This window comes from Crassostrea angulata, chromosome 5, assembly GCF_025612915.1.
Source record: "Crassostrea angulata isolate pt1a10 chromosome 5, ASM2561291v2, whole genome shotgun sequence".
NCBI lineage: Eukaryota > Metazoa > Mollusca > Bivalvia > Ostreida > Ostreidae > Magallana > Magallana angulata.
This window is the reverse complement of record NC_069115.1, coordinates 24,112,796-24,138,462: the sequence shown is the minus strand read 5'-3', so window position 1 is coordinate 24,138,462 and position 25,667 is coordinate 24,112,796. Positions and strand designations below refer to the sequence as shown.

Sequence of the window (25,667 nt, the reverse complement as noted above, 5' to 3'; positions counted from 1 at the left end):
TTTCACATACCAATTGCACGCCCCAAGTCTTATCAGTAGATCTCTGATTGACAATATTCTTCACTGACTGCAGAAGACTTTAGCTCATTCTTGGTGACATGGTCGGTGATATCAAGTTGAAACCAAACAAAATGTTGAAATGAATGATATAACTTTTTCTGAGCATTCTATAATTGAATCTCAGGAATATGAATCATCATTGGATCACAGTGTTAAAACTGATCGTTTAACAGAATCACTGAGGGAACTGTCCAGATTTGAAGATTCTGGTGATATTTCTGGTTCCAACCATGATGTATTTTCTTTCTGTGATGATACACCGCCTACTGTTCAAGCATTTGATTTACGCGAAGAAGATTTGTTTGAAGAATCAAGTGAGATTAGTAAAGAACTATCGCTTATATCATCTGATTTACAAACAAGTGGATGTTCCACCGAATCGGAACCATTTGGAAATTTACATTTCATTGAGCCTTTAATGACCAGTACTCCAAGGAAGCAAAAAGGTATGTTAGATTTATCCTTAATTTAATTGACTTAATTTATTTAATTCAATTATAGTTTACATTACTTTAACATATGGTATATGTATACAGGATTTATGATTTTTACCCCATGTTTTTTCGCCCTTCTAAAATTTCAAACGCTTAAAAACACCCATCTTGAATTCATACAGCTCAATAAGGAATGTGTTATACTGAATAGACTCTTTTTAATTAACAAAGTAATTTTAAAATTGTTTTGAAATTGCATTCAAATTCACCCGATGAAAACGAGGATAATGCCGGGTGTGAAAAAAAATGGGGGCAAATGATTATTGTACACCAAAGACAAAAATAACATATTGTGATAGACTGGTTATTTTATGTTTATGTTTATCAGATGTCGAGCTGGCACTTAATTAATATGTCACCCATCTGTGCAGCTGGTGGCCGGGTCAGAGTCTGATGTCTTGGAATAGGGGGATCATTGGTTTAATTGTTTATTTTCACTTAGATAGCCAGGGAGTACTATGGTGGGTGATTTATGGCTGAGAAACCCTGGGAGGGGGAGAGTAAAAATGATAACGAGAATGATAGACTGGCTACCTGTCTGATATGCACGATATACAGACAGGTGATAAGCTGCGTTTTACAAAAGAACTTACGACAAAGTTATAATAAATGAAATGATATATAAAGGACAAATATACAAAACTTAGAAAGAACTTTATTTATACAACTACTCTGATGTCCATTATAATACTCTACAGCCATGAGAATAAAACATTGATTAGTTTGTGATTAATTAGCATTCACTAATTTGGTTATAAGTCGTAAGTTAATGTAAAGGGCCCTCTGGTGGCCGTGCTCATTGGCTGCGCAGGGGTGTTAAGGAAGTATATGGAATCTGAGTTACATGTAACTCTGTGAAATTATATACAAATCTTAGTCATTATGTACATATTCAAATATCTAAGCAGGACGAAACATAGACCAAAAACAAATAAAAAATGCTGAGGACAATTATTTTTAGAAATTATTCTGTATTATGTAGATTTACACATTGATGACGTCATGACTAAAAGTTGAATATCGTGTGAATTTGACCGGAAAGCATTGTAAACATATTCAAAATATAACAGTACTAATCTAAGAACTCTAATAAAGTATTGTGGTTGGATTTATTGAGAATTGAACGTAAGAATACTTGGAGAGATCTTAGTTAAGGTCTTCCGTTTCCAACGGAAGACCTTACTATTATTCTGAAAAATTTTCAAATTTCTTATTAAGGTCTTCCGTTTTCCAACGGAAGACCTTATTGTTTTCGTTCGGTTTCTTTTTCCCTATTATTATTTTTTTTTTTCTTACAAAATTTGTGCAGGCGATTTCTCGGAAATGGCTGAACCGATTTACGTGAAATTTTCAGATCTATTAGATATTAATCCGAACTTAATATACATTTTTTTATTTTGATGACGTCATTTCCGTTCTTGAGAAAATGACGTTTTAGCGATTTTCAGAGGGTCGGCTTGTCCAGGGATCTCCTCCTAAACGGTAAAAGATATTGAGTTCAAACTTTCAGGGATTGTAGACAAGAGATTGTAGATGTGCAATTTGGCATTCATGTTTTTCATGCTCCAAAGGCGTTAAAGCTCGCCTGGTCCCGAAAATTGAGACTAAAAAAACGTCGTAATTTTTCATGGTTTTCTTAGTTTATCTCTTTTCTGAAAAATATTTTGTAAACACATGTAATGCAAAAAAAGTTTATATTTACAAGACCTTTCATTTGATATCAAGAAAAAGGGGCTGACCCCTGAAATTAGGGAACCAAAGGGCTCTAAAGTCTTTAATCTGTAGCCCCTTACTGAGAGATATTTTGTGAAATGTTATAGAAGCAAATATGTTTATTTCACAGTTATGTATCCAAGCAGTGTAATGATTTTGTCATGTATTACGTAATTAAGGGTTTTTAGGGGCCAAACGTCCAACATTTCGATCACCCATATCTCAGAAAGGAAAAATATTTTGAAATGCAATACAGAAGAAAAGTTGTTTAAATTAATGTTCTTAACAATATGCAACCTTCAAAATTTTGTTAAACGGCCCCTATAAGGAGATAAGGGATCGGCCCCTTAAACCTTCCTTCTCATATATCTCCAGAATGGTAACAAATTTCTAAACACTTGTTGAACAAAATTTGTTGAGATTTAAATGACCTTTCATTTGGTATCAAGAAAAAGGGGCTAGCCCCTTAAATTAGGGAACCAAAGGGCTCTAAAGTCTTTAATCTGTAGCCCCTTGCTGAGAGATATTTTGTGAAATGTTATAGAAGCAAATATGTTTATCTCACAGTTATGTATCCAAGCAATGTAACAATTTTGTCATGTATTACATAATTAAGGGTTTTTAGGGGCCAAAAGTCCAAAATTTCGATCACCCATATCTCAAAAAGGAAAATCATTTTGTAATGCGATATAGAAGAAAAGTTGTTCAAATTAATGTTCTTAACAATATGCAACCTTCAAAATTCTGTTAAACGGACCCTATAAGGAGATAAGGGATCGGCTCCTAAAACCTTCTTTCTCATATATCTCCAGAATGGTAACAAATTTCTAAACACTTGTTGAACAAAATTTGTTTAGAATAAAATTACCTTTCATTTAATATCAAGAAAAAGGGGCTGGCCTCTTAAATTAGGGAACCAAAGGGCTCTAAAGTCTTTAATCTGTAGCCCCTTACTGAGAGATATTTTGTGAAATGTTATAGAAGCAAATATGTTTATATCACAGTTATGTATCCAAGCAATGTAACGATTTTGTCAAGCATTACGTAATTAAGGGTTTTTAGGGGCCAAAAGTCCAAAATTTCGATCACCCATATCTCAAAAAGGAAAATTATTTTGTAATGCAATACAGAAGAAAAGTTGTTTAAATTAATGTTCTTAACAATATGCAATCTTCAAAATTTCGCCAAACGGCCCCTATAAGGAGATAAGGGATCGGCCCCTTAAACCTTCTTTCTCATATATCTCCAGAACGGTAACGAATTTTTAAACACTTGTTGACAAAATGTTTTCAGAATTAAACGTCCTTTCATTTGATTCCAAGAAAAAGGGACTGGCCCCTTAAATTAGGGGATCAAAGGGCTCTAAAAAAAAATTAGCTATTGCCCTTTAATGAGAGCCATTTTGTGAAAGGTTATTAATGCTAGCTGAGGTATAATACGTTTCTATATCCTAAAAATATAACGATTTTTTCTTGCGTTACCAAATTAGGGTTTTTAGGGACCAGATGTAAACAAAATTAATCTTTTTAATCTTAATTGGAGGAAATGCAAGCATTTAAAAAAGCAATGTAAAAGAACTTATAAAAAGCGATGCAATGAAGCATTAGTTTTTCACTCCTTTTTCCATATCATGTTTTGTTGTCGAAAATCAAAGTCGATGATGTCATATTTTCTTCTAAAAATCGGACGGAAGACCTCCTCGTTGCTCGCAACGAGATCGTGTCTAGTTATTTTTTTTTTTCTTCTAGACGCCAACTTTGATCCTTAATATCTCGCTCGTTTGTTCACCGATTGTTTTGAAATTTTCAGGACTGATAACATGCCGCGTGATGTTGTCGTTGCATATTTTAGTTGAGGAAAATCCCCATCCGGTTTTGAGTTATTCCCCTTTTAGTAAAATTTAACGACTTCTTTTGTCCAGGGGGGTTTAGCTATAACGATGACTGGCAGAGTCTCAAAGATGGGCTGGTTTGGAAGCTAATACATTGAATTTGTGCGAGATATATTTTATTTATTATTTAAATGCAAATAAAAGGGGTGGTATAGATGTTGAAACAAAGGTAAGAAAAAAATTCAAAAAAATTCGCGTATTCTCCGTGTTAGTTTTCTACCTGATAAAAATTTGTTATAACATGTATTTTAAAAGATCTTGGTCTTACCAAGACCTTTCATTCGGTATACAGAAAAAGGGGCTGGCCCCTATAATTAGGGAGTTAGATGCGTCAAAAGTTTCTTGTCAATAACTTGTAAAGGAATAAAAATTTATAATGAATTATTGAAGCAAAGTTGTAAAGAAATTAATTTTAAATCCTTCCGTGGTATTCAATTTAATGTTTTCGTAATGTATAGCCAGTATTTGCAGAAACAATTGTTGTCAGTTCGGTCCATTTTTGTGGGGGTGCGCACGTTTAGGAGGTTATGAAAGGGCTTTTTGTAATGCACTAACTGATACATGCAGCGCGCAAAAATAATTCTACATAAAATTCCCAAATGTTTTTATTCATATGTACATATTCTTTTCATAAAGATGAACGTCTTTGACCTTGTTTGTTTCATAACTGTGCCCCTTTCTATATTTAGATGCATTACGAAACTCAGGTAACCGATCGATAGAAGAGTCGCTAGCTGTATTCAGGCCGTCGCCTTGACGACAGTGCATATGCTTGTAGAGCTGAGTGGACGTACACATGTTTAACGCCCCACTGTGTTACTGTAACAGAGACAAGTACTGGGAGATGTGTTAATAAAATGGTTCGAATGCATGGTAATTAAACTCAACTTTTCTACAGTACGTATACACGGCCGTCATATAAAGCACAATGTGTATTACTGACATGACAAATGTACGCCGGCAATTTAAACGAACGCGGGATTGCTCCCGATAGAACATTTCTTTTAAAGCAAAACGAAATACTGATTTCCGATGGATATAATATTATCATCGTGGAGATGATATTAAAAAGTGAACTTAATATTCGTATACGATAATATTTGAATCCAAAGCCGCTATTTTTAAGTAACGGTTATTAGGGATATTAATTATGACTTGCCCCGCGTTTCACGTTTTTTACTTGCAATGCATCTACAAACGAAAATACCAAACAACCTTCGGCAGCAATTTATAAATTATTTATTACATACTAGTACACAATATTAAAGAGATAATTAAATAAATTGTGCTTTATAATTGTACTCGCTATCTTCCGTGGAAATAATGGCATGGAAAAAATGTTGTTCAATGTTCATCAAAAACGATGTAGCCTTAGCAATCGAAAATAATTAACAAACTGTATATTGATAGATTGACACATTAACAAACATTCAGACCCGCAATGTATTTTTTGCAAATTCTATAAAATGTAGACTCAATAAGTGAATTTTTCCGTTTGGGGTATTTTGAATCACATGTGTACGCTATGTGTACATGTACATATAGATTAATAGCCATATAGATAAACACTTTCAGTGTTGAATTTTTAAAAGATATTTTGTACATGCAAAGCAATGCAATGCAAGGGCTATTAAATTCGAACAATGTACATACGGTAGGGATCGAACTCAGATACTGGTTCTGCTTGTTCTACAAACAGCGAATGAAATGCGAAGTATTAGGGTGTTATTTTTTAAACAAATAAGTATTGCTCTCTTAAAACCTTGCATTACTAAACAAAGTATTTCATCGGAAGCATTATTAGTTACCTTAGCTGCATATATGTAGCTCTCTGTCTGGAAAAATTGAGTACCATCCGAAATTTTTCATACAAGGGCTATACAGACTTGCAGCTAACATTACCTTAGAATTTGCCGCTGTTCATAAATTCATTAAAAAACGTGCAGATTCAAGTGGTTATATGTTGTTTGATATGGGATTTATGATGTCTATTTATATTATTTTAATTAAGGACAGATGAGACGTTCCTCAATTTTATATAATTTTCCTTGATATTTCATTCCTTATTTATTAACATTTAAACCTGTTAATTCCAAAAAATTTAGAGTACATTACCAGGCTCGTTTTGGAGCTAGAATATTTCGAACTTTCCTTAAAATAGCACGCAAAATGCATTTGAATGCTTATAAGTAAAGTCATACTATATATTTTAATTTGAACACTTTATACTCAAACCAAAAAAATCATATTACATAAAAATTTAATTATGAAATAACAAAGTGGAAATCTTAATTCACATTGTGGAGATAGGAAAAAATGGAAGATACATGAAGGTCGCGTCTGACCTTAATATTATACAATCTATAGCTTTCCAAAAAGCTTGCCTGACTACCCAAATTTATTCAATGGAAGCATGCATGTATCAATTAGGCTATCTTATAAGAAATGAAATTTAATTTTCGCTGCGGATCATAAATTATTAAACTGAACGTGCAGAGTTTAGAAGCAATTTCAATCTTTTTCTTCGATCGAGTGCATGTACCTGTATATCACTGGAAATTAAATCATTTCATTAATTTAAATCATTTTAGGAATGTACATGTATCGAATAATCTCAAACAGCTAAATTGAAAATTGAATTTGTTATATATTAGATGCAAAATCAAAGACATTTTGTTATTTCTAACCATATAGGAAAGGATATTCAAACACGTACATGTAGCATCGTTATTTGAAAGTGTGTGTGTGTGGGTTGGGGGGGGGGGGGGGTTAGGTGGGCAGCTTCATCAAATAAAAATCTTGACAAGGAATTTAAAAAATGGGGAATTTTGAAAATCCTAATCCGTAGGTGGGAGAGGGTATTTACATTTTAACTTCAATTTAATTCAATTAGAATTACTTTATTTTTTGGTTCCATTTATTACATGCTCCGACAAAAGTGAAAGATCCATGATATCTCTATTTATTATATGACCAGTTAAGAAAATGGAGTGGATAAGACCATCTACACATCATGTGCTCTGGCCTAACTTGGACTCGCCCACTAATCGGCGAGCCAAAATTATGAATGAGACGTATTATGGCGCGAAGTCTTTCTTTACCATTCACGCAACAGCTGAGATCTCAGATAGATCCATCGGCATAGATCCATTGGGAGGGTGTCAACTAATAACTACATATATTATACTTTGGATTGAATGTTTAAGAAGAAATCTATCCAAATAACATACACACTTAATTGACTAGCAATTGTTTGATGTACATTTACATTTGTACACGCGAGTGAAACCCTTTTCCAGATGAATGAAATCGCCCAATTGATCGAAAATCGGGTCACATGTACCCCACTTCGGCGAATTAATCGTACGTAGCCCCTCCAGTAAATATTCCAATTATATGAATCTATATTTGTTTTAATTAATCCAAACTGATGATTCTTTGTTAATGATGATAATCCAACACCAACTATTACTTACATTGTACTACTTAGACAATGTGTATCATCTTGTTGCGATGACACCTCCCTCTTTTTTTTTTTTGACCTTTCAAATATGGCAATCTATTTTTAAATCAGGATTACACACGTGCAATGTGAAAAGCCCTTTTAATTGAACACTCTTGCTCATTGTTGCTTATTACATCCCATATAACGTTTTCATCAATTATGAATATAAATGTTGACACATTAAAGATGCATCGTCAGGCAATTATTAATTCAAGCTTGTGGGTGCCCCCCCCCTCCCCCCCCCCCCCCACTTTTTCTCACAGCAACTAATTTTTCCGGATTAGGATATTGAAGATTTTGGGAAAGTCTTTTTTTTTTTTTTTTTTTTTTTTTTTGCTTGTCAAGATTTTTTGGATGAGTCTGCCCCCCCCCCCCCCCCACGTTCAAAAAGGATGCTACGTGCCTGCATAAAGATAACAACATTCAAGGGCCTTCCGTCATTTTCAAGCCATGATAAGCATGATAAAAAGGACTCTCAAAATAAGAAAATAGACGCAAAGTAAACTGCATTCACGGCATATGTTCACATGGTATTCCTATTCCAATTCTATTCCTATTTTGGACTCGTCCACTATAACTACGAAAAAAATAATGAATGAGACATTCTGATTCTGGCGCGGAGTCTTGTAAATGAAATTTCCATTGATCTGAATGGATTTTTCCGTGAGGGTCGGGGTAGGTATAAAAACAAATTTAATCGTTCAAAGTTTTGAATTGTTAACAACGATATATCAGATCGAATGTTTTAGAACGATTTATAAATCCAAAATACAGTCATTTTTAATCGGTTGACACGTGAGCATTTGTATTAAGTAGGCGGGCATCCTTACACCCTATTAATTGAAGACAAATGAAATCGCGTCCAGCAGAACTCCCTGGCATTTTAGTGTATGTTATTAAAAATTTATGATTTTGTTTGTTAATAACAATTCAACATCAATTATTAATTAACAATGTACACTCTAGAACGCTAATACACAATTTTGTTGCGAAGACCCCCCCCCCCCCCCCCCCGGCCATTATACATGTACCTATTTTTAAATCAGGATTACACACGTGCTTGCATGTGCAGAAGACAATCTGGAACTTAACTGATAACTATATCATCTCTTTGGAAATTAATTTCTCCGTAAGCAAATACGTATAGTAACTGATACATGCAATTGTGAAAACCATAGAGGAATGCATGATCTGCGCATAATAACTACATTGTAACTGCTTGATACAATATTTCTTTTTTCCAACATGTTTTAAGTCAATAATAATATGAAAATATATGCTTGACTTCATATCGGATATTACTCATTTTCTTTATTTCCCTTTTCAATAAACAAAACAAACCAACAGACCAAATTGATCCAGATGAATATAATTATCAAAAATAAACCTAAAAAACAAACTACACATTCATCCTTCACCCACAATATTGCCTTTTCCATATTTGTCATCGTGGTAGATCCGTGTAACAATCTATTAAGTAGGTGCTTGCACGACATAGAACCCGCCCTTGCTGACCACGTTTTCATTAACACATATAAAGGAAAAAAAAAATTAGATTTTTTCTTGGATTTATTTTGATGTAAATAAAAAAGAGAAGAAATTAGTTCTATAATATATATGCGATATAAATCTTTTTTCCATGCAATATTTCGTATAAAACAACGAAGAGTAGTATCTTGAAACTTTATTCAAAATTTTATTAGACCTTTAAATTGTAAAATGCTAACATTGAAATTTGTGCCCGATTTCTTTTTTTTTTAAGGTAAAACTTTATTGATTAAAAAAAACTGATTCTTTGAGACAAAATAAATTGACATAATCAGTTTGACATTCTTTAAGTGCAGTTCTGTAGCTCTTAGTCTGAAAAAGAATCGGATGGACGACCTAGGACCCAGATCGTCCATCCAAATTTCTTGAATGTTGCCATTTCTTTCGTACGCGGACACATGTTGGCCGAATACTCACCGAGACTAAATGGTTCGTATTTTAAGTTTTAACTGCGTTTAAAGGTAATATTGGAATTCCGATAATTTTGAAAATGATTGATTAAATAAAAATGGTTAAAATTACCGTTAAATTACCGGCATCGGTCTTCCCCATGCACGAATCTAGAAGAGTAGGGTGAGGGTTCCAGACCCCACCCCAACCCCCGCAAAATATTTCTTTCCATTACATGTACAATATAAAATTACAAAAATATGCCTCGGACATCCCCAGGCAAACTCAAATAACCGTCAGACACTCAACCCCCACCCCAGGAAAATTTTTCTTATCCGCGCATGCCCCCTCCCCCCCTCCCCCCCCCCCCCTCAAAAAACAAAATTATTCTTCAGAACCCCCTGTAAAATTTCCAGGCTCTCCGCATACATTCTAAAAGATTCATTGGCCCTTGCTTTCGATAAAAAATGCGAGTAAAATGTTTGGTCTTTTTACGTTCATACCGGGCATACCCACTGTGTGATTATAATCGTTGTCCATATTCTGTGTATATTGAGTCAATTCTGATGATTAGATAAGTTTCTCAAAATAAAATGCACATGCAAAAAAACGAATCAAACTTCAGACAACTTTTAAAGATCTGTATTTGCTTATATACATGTACTTTGTTTCTTTTACACAGTGTTTATACATCTAATATTGCACCATGGTCAGGTATCAATTTTTGTATTACGTCACAAGTATGACGCAGCTACGACGGAAGACCTAATCGTTGCTTGCAACGAGCTCGTCTCTAGTTTTATCAATCATTCGCTAAAAGGTATGTAAATTTGCTTTTATTTCTCGGCCAGGTTTTCCTCTGTCGTTGTTTACGATATAAAAATCCGCTAGAACAACACTACCCCGAATATATTGAACTTGAAATTTTATACGTATCGTTTGTTTGATCAATGCTTAACTTGAAAAGTGTTGCTAGAATCCCATGTTGTGTGTTGTTTTGAATATATATGCAACATACCGTTTTCCGTGCAAACTTTATGAAAGTTGGGAAGGTTTTATGAGAGCCGGATGAATAGCTATTTATAATAATTGAGAAGAGCATAGAATTCTAGCAGCAATTTTGATTAAGCTGAGATGTTTTGCTTTCATTTGGTATGTTTATTGTATTTTGGAAACCGGGGGGGTAATGTTGTTCTATCTCATTTTATGTTAAGAAAACCGGGTTTTTGTCGATTTCTAAGAAATTACTCGTTTGTTCTGTACGGAATTTGCAGGAATACTCAATTACATTTTGTTAAGTCTTCGCTGAAATTTTTAATATCACAGAATGAGTTTTTCAATATTTATTACAGATTTTCATTTTTCAGATAACTAAAATGGGTAGCGAACCCGGGTTACACTTTTTTTCAATGAACATTAAATATCTCTCTCTCTCTCTCTCTCTCTCTCTCTCTCTCTCTGTATTTCCAAAACAGGATGGGGGGCACCCCCTCCCCACCCACTGGTTTTTTAAAAGTCTTATACGGTATCTGAAATATGGGCACTTAGTGAGGAAAGTGCTTATTTCCAACCTGCAATCTATAAATGTGGAAGCATACAGAAACTAGTCTAAGAGTAGATTTCAGCATTTCTTTGATGCTGACAAAGCACCTGACGAGCTCTAATGTGGTCACACTGTTTGGGTTTTAGAGTCTTTGATGACAGCAAAGCAAGATTATCCAGCTGCAGACATCATTATACAATACATTACAAAATATGCAAATCAATTGGTATCTGTAAATATTTGAAGTTAAAAATACTGGCTACAAATATCAACTACATGGTCTGAAATAAAATTTTATGTGCAAAGAGGTCTAATTAAATTTCATTAATCATTTTTTCAATGGAATAATTGTCAAGAAATTCTTGACACAGTCACATTGGGGAGTGATTGAGATTGCCTTAAGTTTATTTTAATGAAAAGATGAGAAATCATATAGAGAGATTATATCAATAAAAAATTGTCAATATTATATAAGTGACATACCAGTATTATCAATCATTTATTGAAAATTCTTCTCATAAACATTATAAGTGGGTCAGATAAGTTGAAGCATACAAGGTTTATTAAAACTTTGTAGATTCAACAATATGGATATTGGGGCCAGTCAAAGTTGAATCAGGAATTTATAAGGGAAAAAAATTGAAAGCTATGAATGTTACAAAAAACTGCCATTAGAGAGACATCTGACAAGCATTGTGGCACACAAGATTTTTAGTCAAAACTATTTATCATATCATAGCATATTTACCCATATTTATAACTACTATATAAGTACTCAATTCTATTAAGAAATCAAATTCTTTTTATAATTTCAGTTGCATCGTTATCAAAAACTAAACTTCAAAAGAAAAAGATCTCCAGAAGCACTATAAAAAAGGCATTTTCAGAACAATGTGATTGCCCGAAGAAATGTACTAGGCAAAGCTTTTTTACAAGGGATTTAATTGAAAATTGCCATTCCACATTATGGTGTTTAAATGCTAAAGAAAGACCAAGGTGGTTCCAGAAAAAGTTTGAAGACTTCCAAAGTGTAAAAGAAGGAAAATTTCATTTCATTCTCCATGGTCATGGGGTATGCCTGAAAAGTTGGTTGATTGCACATGGGATCAAAAAATCAATATACTACAAGGAAAGAAAAACTTGGATGACCAGAGACGAAGGACCACTCTCTTCGGTCAGAAAATTAACATCAGAAAAAAGACTTCATGCCATTAACTGGTTTGGGGAATACATTGCAATGAGAGGAGAAAATCCTCCACATATTCAAGAAATTTGGCTTCCCTTTGGTTTAAGGAAAAATGAAGTTTATTCAAGATATGAAGTGGAAACTGAAGAAGAAAGCAGAGACAGAGTATCTTATCAAACATTTTTAAACATTTGGAAGGATCACTTTTCACATGTAAAAATTAAACAGGTGAGCTAATACCATTTTCTCTCCCAAATTTACAGTCAAATTTAAGGATGCTAGATGGTCAAATTTTCATTTTAATTTATTTAGCTATAAACTTTTTATTAGTACATATGTAATTAAAAAACAAAACAAAAGTTTTACCTATTTTACTATATTTTACTATAAAACTCTTCTAAAATTGATCAAACAGTATAAAACTATAGTCATGACCATTGAGACCTCCTATTAGCAATTTTGATTTAGTAGTATTTATTTTTATCATTTGACAGAAGAACAGATTCACAATTCAAAATCTTATTATTCAACCAGTACTTGTTAATGGATATAAATGCATTTCAGAGCAACTTGTTCACAAGATGTACTACATGTGACAAGCTTGACAGAGAACTTCACAAACAGCTTAACCCAGAGAAAAAAAGGGACATTTTTATCAAGAAGCAAGAACATCTTCACAGACAAATGTATGTGTCAACTTCTTATTCAGCTTTAATCACTAAAAATCAACCATATCAGGTTAATTTTTTTCCCAAGCCATTAAGACACAGGCCGTGCCCAGCCATTGCTTTTTTTTTTTTACAGTTTCCATGGTGCTAAGTGAATATCAGTATTTGACCCCCAACCCCATCCCACCCCAGTTCTGACCAAACATCAGTCAATTGCAGATTAATCCCCAGAATAATTAAGCTGTTAACTATAACGTGGCAAGATGGACTTAGATAGTACCTTGTCTAAAACATGTAAAAACAAAACACATAACATCAAGTGACAAAAGTGGGCCTTGAACCAGCCATCTTTGCATTACTAGCTGGCAGTAGCTTATCGCATACCAGTGTGACCACTGAGCCATTTGCAATGAATTCATATTACATGTATTTCATATTTCATACTACATGTAATTGTATTACACATAACAAAAAATAATTATTATATTATAGGAAAGAAAAATCTGCATATTACCGAAGAAAAACTGTTAGCAGACGAAGACCAGATAGATATATAAGCCTCATTATAGATGGGATGGACCAATCCAAGACAAACATTCCCCATTTTAAGGGGAGACCAAGCAAGGTACTCTTTCAAAAATTAACTCATGTAATGTTAAAACATGCATTTTTCACCATTTTTGATGGTTTAAAATATCATTTTTATAATTGTGATGAAAAATTCTCAAGCAATTAATAAATCAACATGTTTCTCACATCTATTTCAGGCATTTGCAGCAACAAAGCAACTAAATGTACACGTTACTGGAGTTTTAAGCCACGGTTTGAATAAAAAATATCTGTTTACAGACCTACACCAGTACAAGCATGATTCCAATCTCACATTGAACGTTTTGATGAAAGTACTTTGGAATCACTCAAAGGTAGAAACCATAATCAATCATTACAATTATCTTTACTTTAGTTATAAAGAATTACTACAAAGTATACATGTATTCTTAATTCACAGGGAAAATCATTGCCACCCGTTCTGTATCTACAAGCAGACAACTGTTTCAGAGAAAACAAGAACAAGTTTGTGCTGTCTTTCTTAGAGCTTTTAGTCAGGCGTCGGATTTTTTATGAGGTAAATATATATTTGATTTATATGATATTGCTGACTCTCTCCTAGATATTTGTAAAGTTATATTTAAACTGGAAAACAGAACTGATATGGAAAATAACATTACAATTAAGGGTGCATGTCGGTATCACCAGTAGTCCAGCTGATTGGTGCAAAATTTTAGCAAAATTGCTCACTTGATGAAGAAAGCATAAAACTGTCTACACAAGTTTTGTTATGTATAAGCTTCAATTTCAGCTATGGACCCACTTTTCAAAATCCAATACGGCCGCCATTTTCAAGATGGCGGAAAACTGATAAAATTTTTCAATTTTCCTTTATTAAAAAGTTTGTTTTGACAAAGGAGCAACATTTTAAAAATAACTAATGATGTTTAATCATTAAGGAAGGTTTACCATTTCATGTAATTGCAGATTAAATAAAGTTAAGTAAAACGTGATGCTTTTTATGATATTTTTGCCAAAATGTTGCCCAAAATAGTAACCCTTTTTTTGATTAAATAATTATTTTATTAAAAATGAAAATTACCCGGTCTTTTTTTTTTTTTTTTTTTTAGATAAAAGAGACACAAATGCTTAAGATATTTTAAGAAAGTTTTAATGTTGAGAATGTTCAAAAATTAGTCTCTGTCACATTCTCCGCCACATTTACAAAGAGCAGTGCAGGTCAAATTAGCTTTAACACATCGGCATCTCCCTCTACATCCAATCTGAGGCTTGCATCCACATTTAATTAGCTCATTGCATGATGCTGATGCTTCAGGTAGTACTGTCCAAAATGGAATCCACATATTTGTTTCATTCCTTTTCCAACCCCATGTTCCTGGATCTACTGTTGTAGAGGTAGGTTCAAGACATCTTTCCCAGACCTGGCTAGCCATATAACAGGCTCGCTTTGTGTGTTGAAGCAGTGCTGCTTCTGTAGGAGGAATATTATCTATTGCCCTTCCTTTTCTAGCAAAGAGGTCCATTCTTGCGCCATTAACTGTTACACACTCACTTGCTTTATCGTACATGAGCACAACAAAACGTTGTATTTCTTCCATGTGATCCACAACGGCTGTTGGCGACAGACTCTTATCGCTTAAACTGTCAAAGGTTTCCATTACTGGTCTATAGCTTGTCCATGTATCCCATGCTCTTTTTTTACCCTTGTTTCCAAATGATGATACCTGATCACAGCCCGTGAATGCATGGAAAAATAAAAGGCCATGTGACTTCTGGGGTCCAAGAGCATTCATTGGCAATATTGTGGACTGACAGGTACCTAAAAAAATTTCCAACTCCGAAGGCAATCCACAATTCTTTTATCTGTTCAATTTTCTTAAAACAAGATATGGCTATAACCACAACATCGGTATCAACCGTCCGAATCATGACACACTCGTGCCCTTCTGCAACTGAACAGAAAGCGTTTACATGCTTAGCGAATGTGTTTTGCTGACTCCTGACCTGTTCGTAGTGTCGTATATCTAGTCCTTTGCTTTGATCTTTCTTTATTTGTTCTTGAGCAGATTCGAATTCATTTATTACTCTGGCTACTTCTGGACCCGATACCATCCACCTTTGAAGTTGAGCCATATTTTCTGTAAGGCCAATTGCTCCACCATCTCCTTTCACTAACTAATTGTTCTGCTCATGTGCCTGATCTAATGCTATTGATGAAAATCTATTATGAGATTTCTTAGCAACAAATTTACCATTTTGAAACTCTTTTTCCACTTCTGGTGCATTATCATGTAGCATAACCATGTCACGTAAGTGAACAGGTAACCATCTCGCATAGTTCGGATGATCGAGCGCAAAGAACCAAGGGATAAGAAGTGAAATTGATTCTTTATACAGTTGAAAATTACCCTCTCTCAGTGATCTGATGAAAACTAATATTGCAATTTCAAACTTCAGTGTTAAAGACCAGAAGTTGAAAAGGGGACTTTCAATTTCTCGTCCTTGTTTGTGGGCTTGTAAATCTGGTATTGCTGCTAGGATTCTGTCTTTTACATGTGTTGAGTTCGTGAATCCTTTACATATGATACAAGTTCAGCCAAAACTATTCCATGGATTTGATTTTCGCCATTCTAATCTACAATCTTTTGTGGTCTTGCTTTGTTAAAAAGATTTAAGTAGCAGTTTTTGTGATACATAGCTTCTTGAGATATCATATCCCCTGCGCTAAGTTTCGCCAACAATACAGTATCCTGCACTTGCAATGCATATTTCCTGATATTACTGTCTATACTGAAGGTAGAAACTTTGTGAAGCTCTCCTGATGTTCCACCACAGAAAAAACAATCTTGAGTCATTGTCGATGTCGAGCAACCAGGACTTTGGCGAGTTATCTTTCTTGATGTTTCAGAAATGTCTGATTCAACTTTTCTTTTCGAACGTTCATGTCGTTTTAATTTCATGTCTGTGTATTTGTTCCTACATGTTTTGTGCCACTTGGGTTTCATCAACTGTAACTTGGATGCAATACCATTTGCATGATTCAATTGGTCAAGTCTAATTGTCGTTGGAAACCAATTTATACTTTGACATCGAAGGAGCACTGTTTCCAGAGATCTATATCCAGCACCAACTTCAATATCAGATCTCCTTATATTTGCTGGACATTGCAGAGCTTCAGATGTGCTCTCTTGGCATAAAATACATTTTTCCCAATCAAATATTATTGTTAAATTTGACGATGAAGACTCAATGTCTGGATTTACGATTTTAATGTGTTTGGACATTTCTTATCAAAAGACAACTTTACTTCATTTCCTCAATCACTTGCCAAGCAAGATCTACAATATATTATAAAGGTTATATAAACTCGATTGTTTTGGTCAAATTGACTGAAATAAGATGACAATATTTCAAAACTTACACGCATCTTAGATGAATAGCCTACCATATTTAGCTACTTCCAAAAAAATTATATAACTGTTACCGAAATGGTGTTTCATACTTTTTTAGGGGATGGAACATTTGTTATCTATTTAACATTTGTTCTTTAACTGTTTATGTTTATGTAAGTGTTTTTTATGTGATATTATATTTGTTTAAGTGTACATGTACATCATCTATTCAGAAAATTATAAATAAATTATCAAAACACAAACACTTACCTACTTTGTGTAACCATTTTGTCGTCTGCATCATGACCCAGTATGAAAACCACTGTATGTCATTGTTACATGTAAATGCAGATTCGTCCTAATTTCCTAATTAACTGATATTTGATTCCATTTTATCAATTTTATATTCAAGTGAAATAAATTCATTTATGTAAAACATTTTAATCTCATACCAGTCATCAATGAACTCATTTGAAAACTTTTATATAAAACCAGTCAGAGATAATATGGCAACCATATTGAAAGATCAAATTATCAAATTCAATCATTAATTAAGGCTCCAAATTTATTTACAATTGATAAATTCTGTTGTATTTTAAACCATCATCAAAAGTAGTATTGTTTGAAACAAACGGAGATGTAAAAGATATTTTACATGGCAGCCATTTTGAATTTGGCGGCCATATTGAAATACCATCATTTCGAATATTAGAACTTCCAAAGCATCCACTTAATATCAACTGTGTTAAATTTCGAACTTCTAGGATCAAAAATAGAGATTTTATTGAAAAAAGTTTTTAAAATAATAAGCTATTTGGCGGCCATCTTGAAATGGCGGCCATATTGATTTTTGAGAGTGGGTCCATAGCTTATATTGCTCAGTACACCTATACATACCAACATGCCAAATTTGGTGCTTTCTTCATTAAGTGAGCAATTTTTTCACCAATCAGCCGGACTACAGCTACCTCACAATATAATACTTATCACAATATCTTAACGCGATACATTATGCACCACGATACAGTTGTCAACAATAAAAAAAACTGATATCTATGTTGCCAGTTACCTCTATAAGAAATAATATTGCATAAAGAAAATGTGTCAACTGACAAAACCAATCAACAAACTGTATAGAGATAAAAAAAAATTCAATTGATTAGAACAAAATTTCCTAATCTCTTCATATTATCCATACCATGTAATTTTTTAGTAAGTCAATAAAAATTACTCGATCATAATGTGTATCAAGATACACGTGACAATACGATACATGTATCATGGACACGCGATCATTATAATTGATGTTTTGCTGTATCGCTGCACCTCTAGTTATGATACGTACTGAAAAAAATTATCAGATTTGATAAGGCAGTGTATCATAATTGCAAGAAGTTTGTGGGGCCTTTAATTTTAGAATGACGGTACTCTTTTTTTTTATTTGTTTCATGCAAAATCTTCCTATTTCAGGTGCAGCTTTCCTTTCTTCATGTTGGGCATACCCATGAAGATATTGATCAGATGTTCAGTGTCATTGCTGATAATCTCAGGCACAAAGATGCTGCCACACTCCCAGAGATGAGTGACATACTCTACAGTGCAGAAGAACTGAGAGGCTGTTTTGACATATCTGGATGGTTATCTCCATGCTTAAAAGGAGTTAAATACCACACAAGGACAAATACATTCAGGTATGTTAAATTGTTCAAGTTGTACTGGATACATGGAAATATTTTTATCCATCCTACTTGAAATGAGACATTTATGGTGTAGCAATCTTGTCCATTCATCTGTCTGTCTCTATTCTATATATATTATAGTCATACTGGGTGAATGATCTGGTGCTCATAAAAAATGTTCTTTATTTATAATACCCCAACAAATGAAGATTGTTGGGTTGGTATACAGGAATCACACTGTCTGTCATTGTCCACACATGAACTTAAGGTCAGACGACACGTTCCTTAATTTTATATAACTTTTTTTCATGAATTTGTTGATGGTTTACTACTACTCTGACAAGCTTTCTTGCAAAAAATTAGGGTACCTTACCAGGCATTTCTGCAAAATACTAGAGTATGCAATTTCCTATATGATCTTCTTGAAAATACACTTGAATTGCTGATGTAAAAATAAATACTTATACAGCACACCAAAATTCACTATATTGGAACTCTATCTTGACTAGGGCGGGGCTTTGAACTCACGACTTCTAGAACTTATACGCTTCTGGCAGTGAGAGGCTACTGTTCTAACCACTCGGCCATCTAGACACATAACCACATCCAATTAAATTTTAATCATTTTTAAAATAATTATAAAAGTAATATTTTTTATTTGGACTCTTTATTACGAGGAGATACAAAAAAGATTCTCGAGGAACGTGTCGTCTGACCTTAAGTGTGTTCATATGTTTATGTGCATTTGCCAAGGGAACACTTAATTGTCTGAGCTTTGATTTAGATAAAGCATGTGTATTGAAATTGATAATGTGTAAAATTGAGTTAACAAGCTCATTATGTAGGAAATCATCCTATGGGATAAATTATCATGCAGACCTATGGAATTGTATTATACAGTACGTAGTACTGGTAAGAATGGGATTGTGAGGACTAAGTGAATCTCTCAAATTAACTGTTAGATGATAAGTGTATTCATTTGACAATTAGGTGTATATTCATTGAATTGTAGGGTCTAATTGTTATTATTTGTACAAAGTTGCTAAATAGATACATGCATTATAATGATTTTTAAGTTAAACAGAGATTTTGTTCATAATTCTTAAATTTTATCATGATATCTTTAATTTCCATGTCACAGAGCTTCATCTTTTAAGGTATCTCACTCCTTACGTTTTGATTTCATTGCGCAGATGATCATTATATTTTAAATAAATATGATTTTATTTATTTATTTGATAATTACAGAAAGATTATTATTTCATAATTACACAACATTCATAAAGAAAATCCATTTGAATTCAAGAAACAAACAAGTTTTCAGAAGTACTTTTTTCATGCGGAAGGTTTTTTGATGAAAATGACAGAAACAAGCAGCTTCATGAATTTTCAATATACCGGAGCACATTTCTTTTTATAATACTTAATTCATTATTCACATTTTTAATATTTGATAGGTTTGTAACATATTCTATAGGTTCTGTTTGACATGTACAAACATTTTTAAGCCAAATTTTGCTAGAATTTTACCTTTGAAGCCATATATCTAAAATTTGACATCACTGACCCCCATGTTTTATTATGTCAAAATGATACTGTGTACATATCTAGGCAAACTGGATAAATGTTATAAAATTCTTGATATTCAAAAAGATTTTTTTTTCAAATCAAATTATAACTGTTAGAGAGAAATTGTTTATTTGAAGTGCAAAAAGGTCACAAAGAATTAATGCAGCTTCGTACAATTTTTTTTTCGTAAATCCTCTATTCAGTGGGACCGTTGTGCATAATTGAAAACAATATTTGAAGGAAAAAGTTTGCTTAATCAAAAATACTGACAACAAAACCTAATCAGTCTTATATTGCATTTCAGGTGCAAAAAGGTTAAATTAAAATGAAAAACTCAAATGGATGAACACTGACCCCTCATTATCTTTCTATTTTTTTAAGTATATTTTGTCTATAGATTACAATTATATATTTCTCAAGAAATTCTTGATACAAAAACATTGAGGAGTGGGATACCTTAATAACAGTACATTCCTAATTAAACACGAGGAATTATTATATCTTCATAGAACTTCAAAAAGAAGTGTCCCTTGCAGATTTTAAAATCTAGCCATTACTTTCTAAAAGTCAGGCCATATAAGAATTTAAGATAAAAGTTAAGTCTTTGCAATTTTATACAAAATGATGTGATCACAGAATTACGTACTTGCTTAATAGAAGGATTATCTACAGTGTAATATATGCTTTAGTTAAGGCAACTCACATCTGGGTCATTTAAAATGAGCCTTGTTTGGAGCTTTGAAGAGGGGGGGGGGGATAATAGTCTTGTTAAGACTAGAACATTTAGCTAATTTTCTGCACCCTATATTACACACTTTTTATAATATGAAAATAAAACAACAACACTTGTTTTTAACTAACAAACTCGACAGTGTAAAATTAAATGAATTACAGTAACCCACCCAGAATAAAAAATTACAATTGTCCTGTGAGATTAATTATGAAGTAGTGGCGATTCAAGGATAAGAAACAAATTAGAACTGTCAAACTAGAGAGTGATTAATGATTCTAGTTTAAGAAGACTGCCTCAATCATTTCTGATAAAGCAACTCTGATCAAGCAGAGTGTTATCTTTATCTCAAGGGACAATTTAGCAGCAAAATAATTACAATGGCAGTGAGATTGGTCATGAATTCAACAAGTATTGTTCCAAAAAATGTTAGTTTAAAGAATAGATCCTTGTTTACCTCTTGTTTACATCATTGATGATAATACATTGTAAAACATTACACACCAGTATTAAAATTTTATACACGGTATAAATATTATCAAATTTTTGGGTTGTTTATAGATATATCACTTTAACAATCATTACCATATTACAGTTACACTTTATGGGTTTATATTCATATGTCCTAGCCACTTCTTTTGTGAGCCTAAATTGCCTGTTGTTTACTGTGTATTCTAGATTTGATATGGTGAATGTAATGGGATGAAATATTGTTTTTAAGGTGGCTCACTACACCTTGAAATATTTTCTCAAATCAGCAGAAAATTACTTGATTATGATAGATATCATAATGGATAAGAAGTAATTAAGTCTAATAGGAAAAAAATGTGCAACTTTGGATGAAAAATTACATTTTCAAAAATTTAATTCAGTAATCATATTTAAACAAAAGCTCCAGGCGGATTCGAACTCACAATCTGCGGTTCAGAAGTCCAAAACTTTAGCCACTGAGCTAAGACGATATACAACCGCATTGAACGAAGTAAACAGTTTAACAAAATATTTAAATCACCATCTTGTGACGTAGTGTCTTCAAAAGTATAAGTGTGGGTGTAGTGAGATACCTTAAAAATTTGAAAATTTAGAAACATATGCTTAACTTATCTTACTTATATTTGAGAAGGTATAGACTCAATGAAATGACCGGAGATGTCCACATCTACTACAGAAAGAATGTGGACCATTCATGGAAGACTTTGAACGGCAGTTTCTTTAAACAAAGGGTTGACGGATCCATAATGATGCCAACAGCTGCACCACCTTTGTTGTTGGCATCATTTGAAAAGATCGATATCCAAAATATTAAGAAAAGCTTGTCGATTTGGTCAAAGATGATGTCCGTATCAGAAAATACATGGTGGGAAAAGTTCATTTCATTGTTGGGTCAAAGTCAAGGAAATACAAATAGTTATTCAAGGAAAGGGGCAATTTGGTATCTACCCAAGATTCCCAACTATAACCCACATGCCCTTCAGGACACGGAAAACAACCATCCTGCTGTCCCTGAAGATTTACAGAGACTGCTTACAAATGAAGATGAAAATCCAGAGGTAACTTTCTTCTTATAAATTGATATTATTTTTACATCACAGATTTCTATTGATCATGCAAAGGTGCTAGCACCTTTATTCAATTACATTTTAACAAGTTCCAGGTCATTCAAATACTCTATGCATTTAATTATAGGGTTATTTAAAAGTTGCCCTGCAAAGTGTATTGCCTATATGGATAGGACATTTGTTTTTCATTGTTTAAAAGAATGAAATAAATACTTGTAAACTTATTATTTTACAGGTCTTCTTGAGTGATTAGTTTGGTGCCTTTTCCAGAGATCTGCTTTGCATGTACTTTGTTCATTTCATATACCAAACAGGAGTAAAACATGTTATATCAGTCCCAAATTTCTGCTTCTATCACATTTTGCTTGATATTTCAATAATCATAAATTCCTTTTTGTCCAAACTGATAATTATGGTCATTTTCTTATTTACTGTACTTTTATTTTTATATTTTTTATCCTTAAAAATGAACAAATGTCCAATGTGAACTTGTATTTTTAAAAAATGTACAATTGAGTTTAGAATAGTTTAGAGTACTGGTGTTTTTAGAAAGATTTGGAAAACAGGAGTTTTCCTACACAAATTTGTGCACTCTGATAGTGTGACAGCTGTAGTAATGTAGATGTTAAAATGATGGAGTCACAATTTAAAAGTTGTAGGTTCCACGTGTAAGATTAATGTACTTTATAGATTCGTAGATCTGACAATTAATAATGTCGGAAGAATCATGGTCTCATGATTTATTTTAGAAAAACATTTTTCATGATTTTTTGGAGATCAATGAAAAACATATACTTTGAATCATGTACATGTTGGAATAGGAGAACTGCATGTTAATCGTAATTTGTAGTGTACAATCCTTGATATAAGAAGAAAATAACTCAAACAACTTAAGAGAAAATGTTCCTTAAATTCTGCATTTGAAGAGAATTGTGAAAAAGGGTAGAGTAATATTTCTCAAAACACTTAGTATTATGATTTAGTTTTACAACTTTTCTATAAAAATTTTGAAAGAGAGGAACGTTCCTCAAATAAATGCTTGTTAATATTTTGATCATTTGAAATTGGGAGAGGAACGTTCCTCAAATGAATGCTTGTTAATATTTCATTTCAATCATTAGAAATTGGGAGAGGAACGTTCCTCAAATGAATGCTTGATAATATTTCAATCATTAGAAATTGGGAGAGGAACGTTCCTCAAATAAATGCTTGTTAATATCTCGATCATTAGAAATTGGGAGAGGAACGTTCCTCAAATGAATTCTTGTTAATATTTCAATCATTAGAAATTGGGAGAGGAACGTTCCTCAAATGAATGCTTGATAATATTTCGATCATTAGAAATTGGGAGAGGAACGTTCCTCAAATAAATGCTTGTTAATATCTCGATCATTAGAAATTGGGAGAGGAACGTTCCTCAAATAAATGCTTGTTAATATCTTGATCATTAGAAATTGGGAGAGGAACGTTCCTCAAATGAATTCTTGTTAATATTTCAATCATTAGAAATTGGGAGAGGAACGTTCCTCAAATGAATGCCTGTTAATATTTTGATCATTAGAAATTGAGAGAGGAACGTTCCTCAAAACATTTGATAATAAGATTCATGCCTGGTTTTTACCATTTTTCACAGCTTTGCAGGAAGGAGAAACATTTCTTAAGTGCATTTGAATTAAGGAGAGGAACGTTCCTCAAATTAATGCTTCCATTTGTAAGGAACGTTCATTCAATCAATGAATAATTAGATTCAAGAATGATTTTCACAATTTTACTGTGGAGAGGAACGTTTATTAGAGTTAATGTTACAATATAAATTCTGTACCTTCAATTTATAGGATGAGGAACGTTCCCCAAACTCATTGAATTTGGAACTGTAAAATATCTTTATAGAAATAAAGATACGTATCTATATACAAAAGTTTAAGATTTGTTTGTTATGAAATTGTTTAATATGACTAGAGGAGTCGCATTTAATGAAACTAGAGTCATTTTGGCTTGAAATTCAAAAAATGGGGTCAAAAAAAAGGAATTTTGATTTTCCTTTTTTGATTTGGATTGTGTTATATATATATATATATATATATATATATATATATATATATATATATATATATATATATATATACACACACACATATGATGCATATGGTCTTTAAGCTGAGATGATTTTGTTTAAGAATTATTTGGTCGCCAGTTTTCTCTAAACCACTCATTAACTGATACTTGTCGGTTGCATATAAGCAGTCTGGTAGCATTCAACTACCGAATGCACGAACTATGTAGTTTGTTGTAATTAGATTTTTTTGTGGAAAATAAAATCAATAGGAAATAAAACCAAGTGTTCCAAAAGTATTCGAACTATCACGGATAGTGCTGCCTTGATTTACGTGCAAATCAAAAACACGTGTCGTTCACACAAAGTGCATACCGATAACAAAACAAGAGCAACAACGTATGCTTATATCTGTAAGTTTTTACAAATCAAACAATACGTTTTTCAGTTCATCATAAAACATTATACTGCGCATGGTTTGTGCGTTCACCATAGTATTTATAAAATTACGATACAGAAAAACTATTTTCATTTATCAAGGAATTTTCAAATATGTATGCCTGGATTTCGGTTTGTTTGGTTTACTCTCTCAGTGGCTAATTTTTACCAGTGTATTGGTTCTCGTATTTATTTTTCATAAAAACACGTTTTGCAATCTTTGCCTCTGATAAAATGTGTTCGGAAGAATAACATATTTGAAGGCGGTGAGCTCTTGTTCAAGTAAAGGCATTGTAGAGCGATTGGTGCCAGAAATAGAAATCAATAACTTAAAGCGATAGTCGGAGATGAAAGAAGAATAGTGCGTATTTATGACTTATGAAAGCTTTAATTACAAATTCACTATCATTTTTTATTCAAATATAACGGAAAATGCAATCAGTAATGGAAATGGAAACCAGAAAGAATATACAAATGATAATCATACATTTACCAATGTACATAGCATACCAAAGTGTGGAACTCTGTGTCATAAAAATTGTAGCAACTCCTTTCCAAAAAGTCCCATTTCAAAAGTGTTGACTGATTGTTTAATTGTTACATAGGTGCTAAAGTTCACATTGTCTGGTTTTAATTCCAATGTAATTACTCTTTCGTGTGAAACAAGTTATTTTTATTT

General features: G+C 32.9%; 1 protein-coding gene and 1 pseudogene across 1 annotated transcript; both read left to right on the top strand.

The window, feature by feature from the left end:
• Positions 1 to 25,667, top strand: part of LOC128185245 (E3 ubiquitin-protein ligase RNF213-like) — a 209,364-nt pseudogene that overhangs the window by 179,703 nt on the left and 3,994 nt on the right.
• On the top strand, positions 117 to 24,428 carry LOC128183891 (uncharacterized). The gene is made up of 9 exons (XM_052853111.1): positions 117 to 506; positions 11,960 to 12,558; positions 12,895 to 13,016; positions 13,491 to 13,623; positions 13,766 to 13,921; positions 14,008 to 14,124; positions 18,431 to 18,651; positions 22,062 to 22,488; positions 22,733 to 24,428. Exons 1-9 carry the CDS (start codon positions 140 to 142, stop codon positions 22,748 to 22,750), a joined length of 2,160 nt encoding a protein of 719 aa, XP_052709071.1. The 5' UTR covers positions 117 to 139; the 3' UTR covers positions 22,751 to 24,428.